Here is a 15,153-nt window from a genome sequence, read left to right on the forward strand (position 1 = left end):
CAGTAGCCAGTTTAAGTAATATTTTCAACATATTATGAGGAGTATATAATATCCCAGTCATGGCCTAATGTCTTTCAGCAAGAAATTGTTCCACAATGTTCAGACAGACTCAACAAAGGTGAGGTTAATACTTAGGGGAAGGCGGGGTAAGTGGAGCATAGGAGCAAGTTGAGCCACCACCCCCAATCTAAGAATGAGTCAGACATCGTGATGGTGTTATATATTGATGACCCGTTAAATAACCTTTAACCCACCACTTTGTTTTCAATTTTGAAACAAAAAGTAATTTTTTAGAGGGAAATATACAAATTTCAGCCTAAGAAGTAAAAAAGGGTGTAAAATAGATAAGTGTTTTTTACCCACACAAGTTCAAATATATTATAGAAATAAGAACAATATTGTTATTCCAGGTATGGATTCTCATTCTTGTCATAGCCTTTTACATGATGAATGCATAAGAAATTTGTGGATGTGAAAATATCGCAATAAGTTTGGACTGGGGTAATTGAAGCCAAATCAACATGGGGCAAGTTGAGCCATGGTATTTCTAATGTTGATGTATAAAAAAAAATGAAAAATGTAAAAAGCCATTGATATGCAGGCAGAAAGGAGCTAATTCACATGACAGATCTTTTACTTTTAGAAGATGTTAGTATTTATAGAGAATTAGCAAGTGAAAATACTTTAAATGAAAAATTGACATCCTGGCTCTTCCCGCATACATTTTGTACATAGTTTTTGTGGCTCAACTTACCCCAGACGGTGGCACAACTTACCCCACAGATGGGGCAAGTTGAGCCATTTGACATTGTTTTTTTTCAAAGGTCACGATGATTTTCAGTGTGGGGGTAGAAAGTTATATATAGGTGAAAAAGATTTCCCAAGAATCAAATTTAAAGGCAAGGTACTTATTTCTGCAATATTACTAGTCATATTAATTCTAACATGCAAAATGCAATAAGTGTCACAACTTACCCCACCTTCCCCTACTGGTAGAAAGTGATTCCTCATGGAAAAGTCATGGAATTCTGCTTCAAATTTCTATGGGAATCCTGAATATGTATGTACACATTTAATACACACATAGTAATACATTGCACAGTTGTAAAATTTACTTGACTGATGAGGTAAACTAGTGCTTCACAAAAGTAATGTAGGCCTACATGATGTAGCACCCTGGATAAATATACCTGACACCAATCATACATGGTTGACAGATTTGGCATTTATGAACGTTGTGAATCTGTTCTATATACATGTACACGTATATAACCTCTTCAAAGAAATTAATAGTACCGCTTGGCACGTTTACTACTTTTTACTTTTAAAAGTAAAAGTCAGTCGTTGCAGCAAACAATTATTTCATGACAACGTCTTTAATTCAAGCCACAATAGTGTCACAGATCTAGAACTGGTACATTGAATTAAAGTTATCTTTGTGAAATCAAGAAATTTTAGCTGAAAACCAATTATTCTGATGATCACTAACACAGGAAAGCATATGTGGGACAGTGTATTAATATTGCTTGGAAAAATACCCGACATTTGATGGAATTCCGTGCTTATTTTGCTCATTTCTCAGCAATTACGCTTTTTCTTCCAGAGCCACTTGGCATGTATTTTTTATTCATACATACAAACACTTGGGTGGTAATTCTATTGGATTCTCTTCGAACTCATTTTCAGATCGTTACCACAACTGGTGGCCGTTTCATAAAGCTGTTCGTAAGATAAGAACGACTTTAAGAACGACTGGCGATCCTTTCTTACGCGCTAAACCATCGCCTATGGTGTATACCATTTACCAAAAGAAAGGATCACCAGTCGTTCTTAAAGTCGTTCTTATCTTACGAACAGCTTTATGAAACACCCACCAGGTATTTATCTTTAAAGGTTGGGGGCTCTGCAAAAAAGGTATTAGTCCCTGGCCTAATCATTATTATTCTCACATCCTGCAGGCAACCCCCGCCCATTGATTCGGAGATCCTTCGCAGCATGAAGCTGGTCCAGTTCATCGGCTACGCTCCAAATACCGGGGGAAGGAGGAGGAACCAGGTAGCTTACAAGGACGTCACAGGAGGGAGCAAGAAGACGGGCAAAGATATAGTACCGGAGAGTCCCTCTGGTAGATGTAAGTGGAATATTTCTAAGGCCCAGGGGAAGGGAGAGGGGGGGGGGTAGGGGAGGGGTGTTCATAAGCAGTTTGTAAGTTATGTATACCTTTATGAACCGTAGGAATATGTGCTAAAATAGTTTGTGCAAGTTGGAAAATGCAAGGATATATCAATCATTCAACACAAGAAGTTGTGTGTCACTTACAAACAACTGTATAGAACTGCCCGTTTCTTTAACCCTAAGGCCTGTATTCTGAAGTTGGGTTTAATTTAAACTCTGGTTTTAAGTTGTGGTTTAACTATGGAAATCCAGTTGTTGAATAAATCTGTAACAGTAGACGTTCAATGTATCAGCTCATTTGACTCCCAAAACATTATTAACTGCCCAGGAAGGATAAGTATGACAATTGTCTTCACCATTAAAGAATTAGTAAAAAACACAGTAAACATGTGAAGCATTCAATGCAAATGAAATTTTGACACATTTGGCTTCCCATAAGTTTAGCATAGAGTGAGACCATGGTCTAAGTTAAAAACCAGACTTCAGAATACGGGCCTAAATGACTGGAAGGCATGGGGGGGGGGTAGATTAAGTTAATTAAACCAGATTTAAGAATCTGGGCCTTTGGCATTAATCCTAGGATTGTATCAGTATCAGAATGATGGAACATTAAAATTTTTTTTTTTTTATTTTGTTTCTCAGCGGAGGACCCATTGATGTTCATGGTTCCCAAGCCTTACAGGAAAGTAGAGATCAAGTATTCCAAGCTGGGCATCGATGACTTTGACTTCAGACATTACAACCGGACAAACTTTGCTGGCCTTGAGCCCCACATTCCAAATGCCTACTGCAACTCTATGCTACAAGTAAGTTATGGGCCCGGGGGGACCGTTTCATAAAGCTGTTCGTAAGTTAAGAACAACTTTAAGAATGACCGAATCAACTGGATTTTTCACATGTAACATATTCTCAAGCTAAGTTACATTTGAAAAATCCACTCAAAGTTTTCAAGTGAGAAAAGGGGGAAACCCGGTGCAGTGTGGTAAATGATGTTCACCATTAAATATTCATTAGTGATTATTTAGTGCATGAGAAAATATTCACCATTAAATATTCATTAGTGATTATTTAGTGCATGAGAAAATATTCACCATTAAATATTCATTGGTGATTATTCAGTGCATGAGAAAGGTTCACAAGTCATTCTTAAAGTTAATAATAATAATTATGATACATATGATTTATAAAGCGTCTTTTCCGTTTCGATTAAATGCTCAAGGCACTTAGAAGAGAGCAAAACATAAAAGAAAAAAAACAAGAAAGGTTAACTTAGAAATGAGTAAAAATGTTGCTGTTAAGTTGTTCTTAACTTACATTAGTTTTATGAAACCCCCACCTCTAACCTGAAGCTAAGCAATTGGTCATGGGGAATGATTTCTATGATTATTCACTTGCAATAGTAAATGCATTCAATCATAAAAGTGAGTCCCACAATCAGTCTATAAGCATTGTGTGTGTTTGTTTGTTTATTTATTCTCCGATTATTAAAAACACAATACATAGATATTATATATAACACAAATACATAACATAAATGGCAGTAATAGAAATAAATATGAATTGCAAATGAAAAGATGAAATGAATAAAATAATAATCGAAAGGATTGCCCATTTCAGAGTTATTGACATAAATTACTCTGTTCTTCCATGGGGTCCATGAAAAAAAAATATTAAGATAATTTACATTGCAATACAAAGAAAATTCTAAATGCCCAAACAATTCTAAATGCCCAATGCAACTCTATGCTACAAGCATTGTTATGGGCCCTCTAACAAAAAGCTTAGCAATTGATTTTTTTGAGCTGAGTTATATGATTAATGTAATGTAATAATAAATGCAATCAATCATAGAAATAAGCACCATAATCAATCTATTAGCTTTGTGCAACCTTACATTCCAAATGCCCAATGCAACTCTATGCTACAAGAAAGTTATGGGCCCCGTTACATGAAGCTTAGTGTTTGATTGTGGGAGCTGAACTCTGTAATTGATCATATGGAATAATCAATACATTCAATCATAGAAATTAGCCCCATAATCAATCGCCAAGCTTCAAGCTATCTTACATTCCAGATGCCTTTACTGCAACTCTATGCTACAAAGTAAGCTCAGATGGTTATTTATTTTGTATGAAATCATTCGGTAAAGAATAATTTTATAGTACATGTAGGTAATTTATATCCTGTGTAGCCGAGTTTTGGACATATGAAATATAGTAATTAGTATTTGTTTGATGTTGCCTGTGCCCGGGAGCCGAAAAGGGTACTGAATCACACCAGACCACTGCACATGGTTTCCCCCTTTTCTCATTCAAACACTTGAGTGGATTTTTCACTTGTAACATAGCTTGAGACTATGAAACAAACATAAACATAATACATGTCCCACATGCTCGCACTGTTACTTATCAGAAAACTTTTATTCCTGATGCCATTAGACTGTGGAATATTCTCCCTGCAATTACAGTTAACTGCACTTCAGTAGCCAGCTTCAAGGCTGAGGTGCCGATAATCCAATTGGCTAAGACTGCACTGATTCTTTTTAACCGCACATAGAATAGATCTTCCACAGCAGTGTACATATTCCTGCACAATTCTACAAGTACGATGATACACCAACCTGGTGGACTGTACTTTAACGGATGATGATGATGACTCCCCAGGGTAGATACTGGCTATTTTATTATTTTTATGATTTTGTTCAAATCCTTTTTTTTCAACTTTTGATATATTTTATTTCATCACAGGTATTATACTTTGTGGAGCCCCTTCGCTGTGCACTGGAAACCCATACGTGCTGCAAGGAGTTCTGCTTGGCCTGTGAAATGAGTTTCCTCTTCTATATGTTTGACTTGTCAAAGGGACAGACGTGCCAGGTAGGAAAGACCTCTCGCAAGCTTCCACAGCATGGACAGAAATTGTGAACCTGTTTCTTAAAACCTTGTACCAGCGATAGGTGGATTAATGTCTGTGTATTTGAGTGGTGCAGGGTCGTTATTTTGATGAAATGACACTTAATCGTGAATGGTTACCAGTCCTTTAAAGGTTTGGATGCGCTCCCTTTATGGCCATAAAAATTTGAAGTCACATATTAAAAAAAAATGCATGATGTAAACAAATACCAGTAGCATGCAGCATAAAGCTTTGATAACCCCACAAAATTGGGCAGTTCCATAAAATGTGTACATGTGAGCTCTAATATTTGGGAAGAATATTTTTAAAACGAATACATGTACGTGAATAATCATCAGTTCACAAATGCATATATCAGTGCATTTGAAAACCACCTTCATAGTTTATCTCAAATGACCTTTACTGCTCATGCACAGTTTACAGCCTTGAATGTGCTTATTGCCCAATTGTGCTTTTCTCATACTTTTTTTTTCCCAATTCTATATTATTAATATTGACAATAGATAATTTTTGTTTTGTTTTGTACATTGTTTACCAAAGATTTCAATTTTTACTTACTTGAAGAATTGATGTTATTTTTTTAAATATATATTACTGGGACTTAGTGTTATCAGGTATATATTTAATATTTTATTACAATGCAATCTTTCATTATTTTCATAACCGTCTTGACCAGGCGAGTAATTTCTTAAGAGCATTCCGCACCATTCCAGAGGTGTCTGCTCTGGAGCTTCTTCTTGCTGATGCTGAGGAGTCGACGGGCAAGGCCAACTTCCCTCGTCTTATCCAGAGCTGGAACAGATTCGTGTTAGCCCAGATCCTGCAGGTAAATCTAGATCCTACAGTGTATCTTCTAAAGTTGTCCTCTTTTCAGCTCAAAAATTGCCATTTAGACCAATTACCATTTTGTCTAGTTTTCAGTTAGGCTATATTGACTTCTTCCAAAATGTACTTGGTGTAACACCACTTTTTCTATGATTATAATTGTCTTTGAGGCCTTAATGGTCATGCCCCAAGTTATATCTCAGATCTCTTGAAATTTTTTGTCCGACAAATTGTGTGAGATCTGAAAACTTTCCCTGATTCTGATTGGTTGAAAGGTACTGTTACTATGGAAAGTGTCTGATAAAACAAGACTTGTCGGATAAAGTCCTTTCATGAAACGCTCCCGTGATCTCATGACCATCACCTTTGTAGTACACAAGACACACCCACACTGCAAGTATCCCCACACAGGTGGTAATTCTTTACCTGATTGCTAAGAAAACATGAATGCTTGTAATCAAGCAACCAAAGGACGAATGGCTTATGGTCCTTTAGGAGGCGCCTGGTAATGAGGATAAATGCCTTACCGAAGGGCACTAGCACACCAAGTGGGAATCAAACTAGGGTCACCAGAATCTGAAATCGCCGCTCTTCCAACTTTATTGACACGCCTCTAACTTCCTTTAACTTATTTTCCCATCTTCTGATTGATACATGAAATGTATTTTCAAGTTTTTATAGATTCCCTTCCTTCTTTCTATATATATTTTTGGATTTTGCAATAATATTTTAATGTTTTATCCAGTTTTTGTTTTGCATGATTGTGAGGATTATTTTCAACAAGCCATTTGTGTGTTTTTTTTTTAATGATACTCCCACCAAAGATATTTGTATTAATCTTATGTGTTTGTATAATTATATGAATGTATGAAATGTTTTTATCTCGAGGTGGACATGAATGAATTGAAATGAATTCAATTGAATTAAGTCCACTAGGAAATGTCTGATATTTAATGCGCATTCTTATTGATTAATATATATGCAGAACTGTGTGTCCTCTTTTACAATAATTTAACCAATGTGATGATGCTTTTTATGCCGCGTATGCAACTGGGAATTTTAGTACGACACTAATGGGGTGTTGCAAGAAACTTGCAATTGATTGCAAGTCAATTTCAGTTCCCCAAATTAATTGAAAATCATGTATTTCATTGCAAATTTGCAACTGATTGAGGGTCTGCTTCTTGCATGAACAGATAGAAATTCATTTGCTTCATTTAAAATTGATCCATCATTTCTAAAAATGAATTTGAAATTTTGCAATCGATCACAAATATTTTCTTGCAACACCCCCTAAGTCACACTTAAATCTTTGTGAAACACCCCTAGGAAACATCTGATCCAGCCACTGATGAGGATGATGAGGAAGAGACCGAGGTCAAGAAGGAGAAACCATTAGCTCACCTTGGAGAAAGGGTCTCCCGTCTGTTTGAAGCGAAGGTCGATAACACCAACGCCTGCAAGGTGTGCAGCAAGGAGACGGTCCGAGAGGCGTCCACCATGGTCGTCACCCTCACCTACCCGGAAGCTATCGCCGCAGGTAATGATGAGTTCATTTTCATCGGCAGACAGGCATCTACTGTGATAAACAAGTCAAATTTGTTTTTATGACTTTTTGAATTGGTAAACTGCACTATCTGGTATTCACAAAGTGTCAACCATCTTGGTTCTGGTACTTGCTTATACCTTGGTCACATTTACTCTAAGGCGGCTGTACGGCGATTTTAACATTTTGTTTGTACCAGCTACATATTGGTGGTTTTAGTGAAATGAATAAAACTGCTGTTTTCGACTCGCCGTACGGCCGCCGTAGAACAAATGTGACCATGGTATTACCGGGAAGCTATCGTTGCATGCAGGTAAAGATGAACTATTGTGTGACTGATGCAGGGGTGTGAGAGTTCAGATTTTTTTGTTTTGATTTTCAGCTTAATTTCAGCTTACTTTTTGCTTTCCTCTGTGCAAAAAGTATGAGAGGTCTTTCTTTTTCAACACTCTTCAGCTTTTTTCAATTTTTTTTTTTGTGACCACTCACACCCCTGCTGATGATAGGGTCAATTTGTTTTAATGATTTTGTGAATTGGTACACTGAGTAGTGTGTTATGTAGCAAGGAAACGGGCAGGGAGGTGTCAACCATGGTGGCCATACTTGCTTTCCAGGAAACTTTGCCTGCTGTAAAGATGAATAATTGTGTGACTGATGAACAAGTCATTTTTTTCTTTTTTGTGAGTTGGTAAACTATAATGTCGAGTATTCAGCAGAGAAATCGTTTGAGAGTCACCCACCTTGGTTGTCATGCTCACTCACCAGGAAGCTATCGCTAGAGGTGAAGATGAATATAGACGTGACCGATAATGAAGTTCAATTTTTATTTTTTTTTACTTTATGAGATTTGATTTGATGAGTCTGGGGTTTGAATCCCACTCACAACACTCTCGTTCTTTGGCAAGGCATCTGTCTACATTTGCCACTCTCCACCCAGGTGTAGTTTGGATACCTGGTAGGAAGATATTCTTTGAATGCTTGAGTGCTCAATCAGGGTAGCCATGCTTAAACTTGGATAATGGTATGCAGTGCTTAGGAACATTATTTAAACACTATATAAAATGTTGCGTATTTATAATACTATTATACTTTTCTATTTGGGACTATAAAATAATCAATATTTGTCTTCTAATTTTAGCTGCCCAGGGAAAGGAGGTGAAGGAGCAGAGCTTTGTATCAGTATTACAGTGCAGTATGAACATAGAGCAGTCTACACAGGCCTGGTGTGACGACTGCCAACGCTACCAACCATCCGTAAGTCGTCGCTATCGTAATTGATTAACAAATTTTCTGCATTATTCTTATTTGGTTAAGATCGCTATGCTCAATCTGTAATGAAAATCATAAGTCAGAAAATGTACTTATTGGAATTCAAGCCTTATTTCAAATAACCAGAACTTTGTTTTTTCTTTACCATTTTCTGTAATTGAGGTATCAAATTAAAGTGCAGATAATGAACTTTTTAAAAATGTGGTTTTCTTTTTGAAACCCAGATACAGCCCGCCAAATGACTTTTTGGTATCCCCTCTTCAATTTTTTTTGCTCACTCATGCGTGAATGAGAAATAATCTAAGTAATTTCAGATGAAAGAGGAGACCCTAAGCTTTACAATGGTAGGTCATTTGTCTATTGTATTTGTGATAAAGTTATGATAAATCATCGCTTAATCTTGGTTTCGTTTTTTCTGGGATGCACTGTTTATCCTGCTTTGTCTTATTTATGCTTGTTGAAAGTAAAAGAGCAAGAACCAACACTGTATAACATGGTGGAGAACCCGGGCATCTCCTTACAAATAAATGAAATCAAAGAAACCTTGAAAACATGTTTCTCTATTTCCCCTCATGGCATTTCTAGAGATTTCTTTCCAGGTTGAAGCTTGACAAAGTGACAAAGTATTTTTTATTTGTGTCTTTTGAACCAGATGCAAATCCGGAGCTACAAGAGACTGCCGGACGTCATCACAATCAACTGTAATCTAGAAACTCAGTCGGATGAGAACTTCTGGAGGAAACAAGAACAGGTGAGTGGAGAAATGTCTTTTTATCATATGCCCGTCCTAGATATGACGTATTATGGTATCACGCTCGGTGTCTGTTTGTCCATCTGTCTGTCTGTCCAATAAGTTTTCTTTGTAATGCGATAACTTCAGTTTGACTTAACCTTGGCTTGGATATAACTTTAGTTTAACTCAACCTAAGCTCATATAATTTGGTTTGTATGATACTAGTATGGATCCCAGGAAGCCTATTGATTTTAGGTCAAAAGGTCAAAGGTCAAGATGCCACCTTTCACTTTTCTTGCTTGACCAATAACTCCATTTTCCGCGTTACAGGCGGGCGTATTATGTGCTCGCCCGAGCGACACTCTTGTTAAAGCTTAGAATGAAATCAGGGGATGGTGTTCTAATGAATTGAATCTGGGTTTAACCATAGACTAAACAAAGTTCTACATGTAGTTGACAAGACTAAACCTCCAGATTTTTTGTTGGGATCTCCTTTTATGAAGTGTCTGGGTAGACAATCTTCATCTGGCATGACTCAATGACTTGTCCTGAGCGTGAGAAATATGAAAACAAGTTTCACCAGTTTTCCTAAAATCTTATCTTTGGCCGGGACAGAATAAAAGATTGAGTACCGTGTTGGGCATCAGGCAAGTGCAATAAAATTTAGTAAAAAAGAAAAATCTCCCCTTGTGCACATGGTGTATATAATTAGTATATTCTTGATATTAGTAGTGTGCCTTGGAATAGAATATTTCTAGATACATGTAGATTGCATGTAATGATGTATAAATAGGCTATATAAATGTATATTATTAAACTATTATTATTAAAATCGTTATAATTGTTATAATTTTTGTTATTACAATAATCATCATTATTATTCATTATAATTGTTTACCATTATGGTTATTATTATCATTATGATTATTGATGATATTGTTAAATGTATGTTTTTATCATAGTTATGTGGAGTAAATTACGACCACCAGAAAGAGACAGCACAGAGTCAAGTGAAGGCCTGTCGTTATGGATTAAACTGTACAAGGGCGGATTGTAGATTCAGGCACGACACCCCAAGTGCAGAGTAAGTCTACATCAATTATCGTATTAATTTTTTTGTTTTACTTTCTTATAATGCATTTATTAAGCTGCACTCATCCCGGATGAGATAAGTGGGTACCTGTCAGGAATTATTCTTGAAATACTTAAAGATGAAGTCCACGTCAGAAAAATGTTGATTTGAATCAATAGAGAAAAATCAGACAAGCACAATGCTGAAGATTTCATCAAAATCGGATGTAAAATAAGAAAGTTATGACATTTCAAAGTTTCGCTTATTTTTAACAAAATAGTTATATGAACGAGCCAGTTACATCCAAATGAGAGAGTCGATGATGTCACCCACTCACTACTAGTATTTCTTTTGTTTTTTATTGTTTGAATTATACAATATTTCAATTTTTACGAATTTGATGATTAGGACCTCCTTGCCTGAAGCACAAAATGTTAAAATAATGGAATTCCACATGTTCAGGGAGGAATGAAACTTCATTTCACATGACAATGACGAGAAAATAAAAATATTTCATATTTCAAACAATAAAAAACAAAAGAAATAGTGAGTGAGTGACATCATCGAATCTCTCATTTGGATGTAACTGGCTCGTTCATATAACTGTTTTTTGTGAAATGAAGCAAAACTTTAAAATGTCATAACTTTCTTATTTTACATGTGATTTTGATGAAATTTTCAGTGTTCTGCTTGTTGAGTTTTTCTCTTTTTATTCAAATCAAGTTTTTGTTTGGGTGGACTTGTCCTTTAATGTGATCTGTAAAGGCTTACCGAGTTAAAGCCAGGGTTCATGGTCTGTTTGACTTCATTTTTTTCATGATTAAAATCATGTATATACATGACTCTACATAGTTGCCAGCAAGCTGTTTTGCAGCGAGGTAGTGATAAGAAAAATTGCAACACAAGCATGAGATACATTACATAAAGCATCCTATAGAATATCTGGGAAGTCGTCATACATGTATGTAGCATAATCTCCAGGAAAATTATGGTTGAGTATTAAGTATTTTATGTTATTAGCCTTTGTACAATTATATGCACATAATTTTTGAGGATTACTGTGTACTGTTGTGCTGGTATAGTGTACATTGGTGGTCAAAAGGTAGTGAATCCCACCAGAAAATGAAGATGTTTAAAGATGTAGAAGTTCTGCCATGTTTGAGATGTTTAATTGTGAAGTCAGGTGGTGGTAAAATAGTACATTCAACAAAGTTTGTTTCTCTGGGCTTGCCGAACATTGCAGTGTTGTTGTCTACACTCAACACTTAGCATGAAGGAGTGCATTTTGTGGTGGGGTTCATTTACTTCTAAGCACAATTGTACACTTGTAGCAGAGCAAAAGTATGAACATTTCTCTTTTCCTTTGGTGTTGTTTACGTGTACCTGTAGCAGAGCAGAAGTCGAGATGACGTCTTGGTTACCTCTGTACATCAAGGTTAGACTCTCTCAAGATCGCAAGGTTGAAATCAAGGAACTCAAGCCAGAGGTATGTTTATTTACTGTTTGTTGAGATGGGCAATACATCACTTTATGAGTGATATAACATTTATTTAACACTTACATTGAATTTATCAAAATAAAGTTGATGTTTAATCTCTTCCGAAACCAAGTAGGTGTGGATCACTACAGGAGATCATTTTGTATGTTAGGGTGGCACATTAGAAATTGAAAAAGAAATCAAAGCAAGTTTTGTTTCCCCTTTCATTTTTTAACTTAAGATTAATGTCAAAATGTCTTGAATTTAGTTTCAATGCTAGTTAATTGACACCACCCTAATTACGTGTATGTTAGAAAATTACAGTATTTGAAAGACAGAATAATTTTAGCGTCACCACATAATGAGTCGTCAGTCTCACTTACATTTTCATTCTTGATCTATTGCTGCCATGATCTGCCTCAAGATTTTCGTTCTTAAAGAGAAATGCCAGTAGTTGCAGTCAACACTGATTTTATGAGAAAGTATGTAAAACCAGGCTTAATTGTCAGTATATCATCGAGGATCTAGATCTGGTACAGTTACATAAACTGAACTTTGTGAAATCTTGAAATCTACGCTGAAAAATGTTCACACTGAAGATCACCAACACAGATAGGCACACGTGGGACAGTATATTATTATTGCTGGAATAAAGACCCGACGGAAGTGACCGAATCCACGCTTATTTTGCTGATTTCTCAGCAATTACACAAATTCTTCCAGAATCCTTTGGCACATATTTTCTATTCATACAAACAGACACTTGGGTGGTCATTATATTAGATTCTGTAAAAAGCCATTTTGAGATCTTTACCAAAACTGGAATTTATCTTTAATCTCAATAAGTTGCTTTGATTGATTCAATCCACCAGGGAGATCGTGTAGATGATATCGATGATGATGGCTACGTGACCTACTACCTTCATGCCAGCGTAGGTCATATCCGTGACCCCAGGTCAGGGGGCAACCTTGTTGCTCATATCAACGTCGGCAAGACCTACCATAAGAGGAAAGAGGTATGTTAAGGTTCAGAGTTGATCAATTTACGTGGCATGTCTTGCACTTTTAAGGTGGAACTTGGGTACAAAAGTTCAGTCCTAATGTCTTCTACTGCTGCATACAGATGGTGGTGACGATGACAACGATGATGATGACGATGACGATGGAGACGACAAAGGATGATAGTGGTGGTGATTAATGTGATGGTTATGATGATGTTGATGATGATGGAGCTTGTGGTGATGATGATGATGACGATGATGATCATGATGATCACGATAAAGATGATGACTATAATGATGATAATGATGACGACAGTGGCAATAAATGATGTTGGTATTGATGGTGATGATGTTGTTGATAGTGATTTTTTTATGGCATTAAGTGATGTAGATATTTCGATGGTGATGAAGCTCATTCAATCTTGGCATGAAATATGAATAACTTAAATTTTTAAAATAAATTTATAACCGGATCTCATTGTCAAGTACATTTACTTTTAACAATGCACATACAAATAAAAAACATTGGTATTGATTGGAGCTAACTAGGGCAAAATGCTTATCAAAGTTAGCCCCAATCAATGTTATTTATAGCTTTAACAATAATAATAATGATAATGATGGCTACTTATATAGCGCACAGGTCCACATTTCGGTGCTCATGGCGCTTCAATAACTTAAACTAAGTTGCAATATTTGTACATCAAGTTCAGTATTAATTAGACTTATTACTGATTCAAATTATAAAGCTAACTATTTGTAGTGTACAGTGCATTTATCCCTCTCCTTTTTTTTTTGATAGACAAATGCATATTTTTGTCCTTTTTACCCAGGGTGTAACTCACATGCAATGGTATATCTTCAATGACTTCTCCATCCAACCTATTGATAAGTTTGATGCTACTCAATTCAACTTGGACTGGAAGGTCCCCTGTGTGCTGTACTACATGAGGAACGATGCAACGAGCCATTATGACATCACAAGTAAGATGGCTTCCTTATTCCATTATGAAATTAACATGAGTAACCAATGATCTGAAATTTTCCATATACATGTATATACATTAAAACTGCTCGTGATCACAGAGAAGTCAGTTGTGTTAATTCTTATTTAGTAGCTAAGATGTTAGTATGCAGGAACTCCACAATTAAACATATGTTACTCTCAAATTTCTTTCATATCCATTAAAAATACTTGTATGGGATATACCCCACTCGAGTCTCTATGTTACACAAAACCTACAGAATAATGTTCAATTATATGCAACCCCAATGTAGATATGAATGTACCTTTCTCATTCTTCTAGAAGACATTAAGTTTTATATGAAAGCCAATTATTGTTGATCAATTTTAACAAATTTTACTCAGCTTATATCTTTAGTTGCTCTGTTTTCTTTCTGAATAGTTTTTTATGAAATTTTAATTTCCCCTTGAAAGCATAATAACACAATTTAAAGTTAATGTTATATTTAATGTTTTACATATCTTTATATGTTTTTGTATACTTTGCAGTTACCAACCCTATCATAGACAGTTGTCTACAGCCTAGCGGGATCTCAAAGGCTTCAGGGTTCAAGCCTCACATGACGTTCACACCCCTTGCTCAAGATGAGGTCATCGGTGAAGGGTTCCTAGTTGGCCTGGATGCAGAGTTTGTCTCCCTTAATCAGGTAGAATGGTTATTCTAAAGTTATCGCTGACTGTACTGTATTTTGTTCAGTGTGAAGTTAGCAGTCACTGATATTTTTGTGATGATGATGAAGATGATGGGGGTAATGATGGTGGTTGGGGTGGTGGTGATGATGGTGATGATGAGATGATGATGATGGTGGTGATGATGAAGATGGTGATGATTGTGATGATGATGATGGTGATGATGATGATGATGGTGATGATGAAGATGATAGTGGTGATGATGACGATCATGATTATAATAACAGTGTTGATGATGACGATGATGATGATGATGGTGGTGATGACGGTGATGATGATGATGTTTGTGATGATGGTGATGACAATGATGATGGTGACGATGATAATGATGAGGATGATGGTGGTGGCGGTTGGGGCGCTAGTGATAGTGATGATAGTGGTGATGTTAAGAATTACATTATATATTTTGAAGTCATGGGAAGTTGCCT

At 36.1% G+C, this 15,153-nt stretch overlaps 1 protein-coding gene across 2 annotated transcripts in view; it reads left to right on the forward strand.

Moving 5' to 3' along the window:
- Positions 1-15,153, forward strand: part of LOC121426183 (PAN2-PAN3 deadenylation complex catalytic subunit PAN2-like) — a 42,175-nt gene that overhangs the window by 21,521 nt on the left and 5,501 nt on the right. Inside the window, exons 11-22 of one of the 2 annotated variants that reach the window (XM_041622385.1) lie at positions 1,959-2,131; positions 2,818-2,981; positions 4,923-5,051; positions 5,765-5,914; positions 7,243-7,453; positions 8,598-8,713; positions 9,381-9,479; positions 10,424-10,545; positions 11,923-12,019; positions 12,883-13,026; positions 13,845-13,995; positions 14,525-14,682. In XM_041622385.1, the coding sequence (XP_041478319.1) occupies positions 1,959-2,131; positions 2,818-2,981; positions 4,923-5,051; positions 5,765-5,914; positions 7,243-7,453; positions 8,598-8,713; positions 9,381-9,479; positions 10,424-10,545; positions 11,923-12,019; positions 12,883-13,026; positions 13,845-13,995; positions 14,525-14,682 (1,714 nt within the window). The remainder of the gene's footprint in view (positions 1-1,958; positions 2,132-2,817; positions 2,982-4,922; positions 5,052-5,764; positions 5,915-7,242; positions 7,454-8,597; positions 8,714-9,380; positions 9,480-10,423; positions 10,546-11,922; positions 12,020-12,882; positions 13,027-13,844; positions 13,996-14,524; positions 14,683-15,153) is intronic. The other variant, XM_041622386.1, reaches the window with a different exon arrangement.

Source organism: Lytechinus variegatus, chromosome 13, assembly GCF_018143015.1.
Source record: "Lytechinus variegatus isolate NC3 chromosome 13, Lvar_3.0, whole genome shotgun sequence".
NCBI lineage: Eukaryota > Metazoa > Echinodermata > Echinoidea > Temnopleuroida > Toxopneustidae > Lytechinus > Lytechinus variegatus.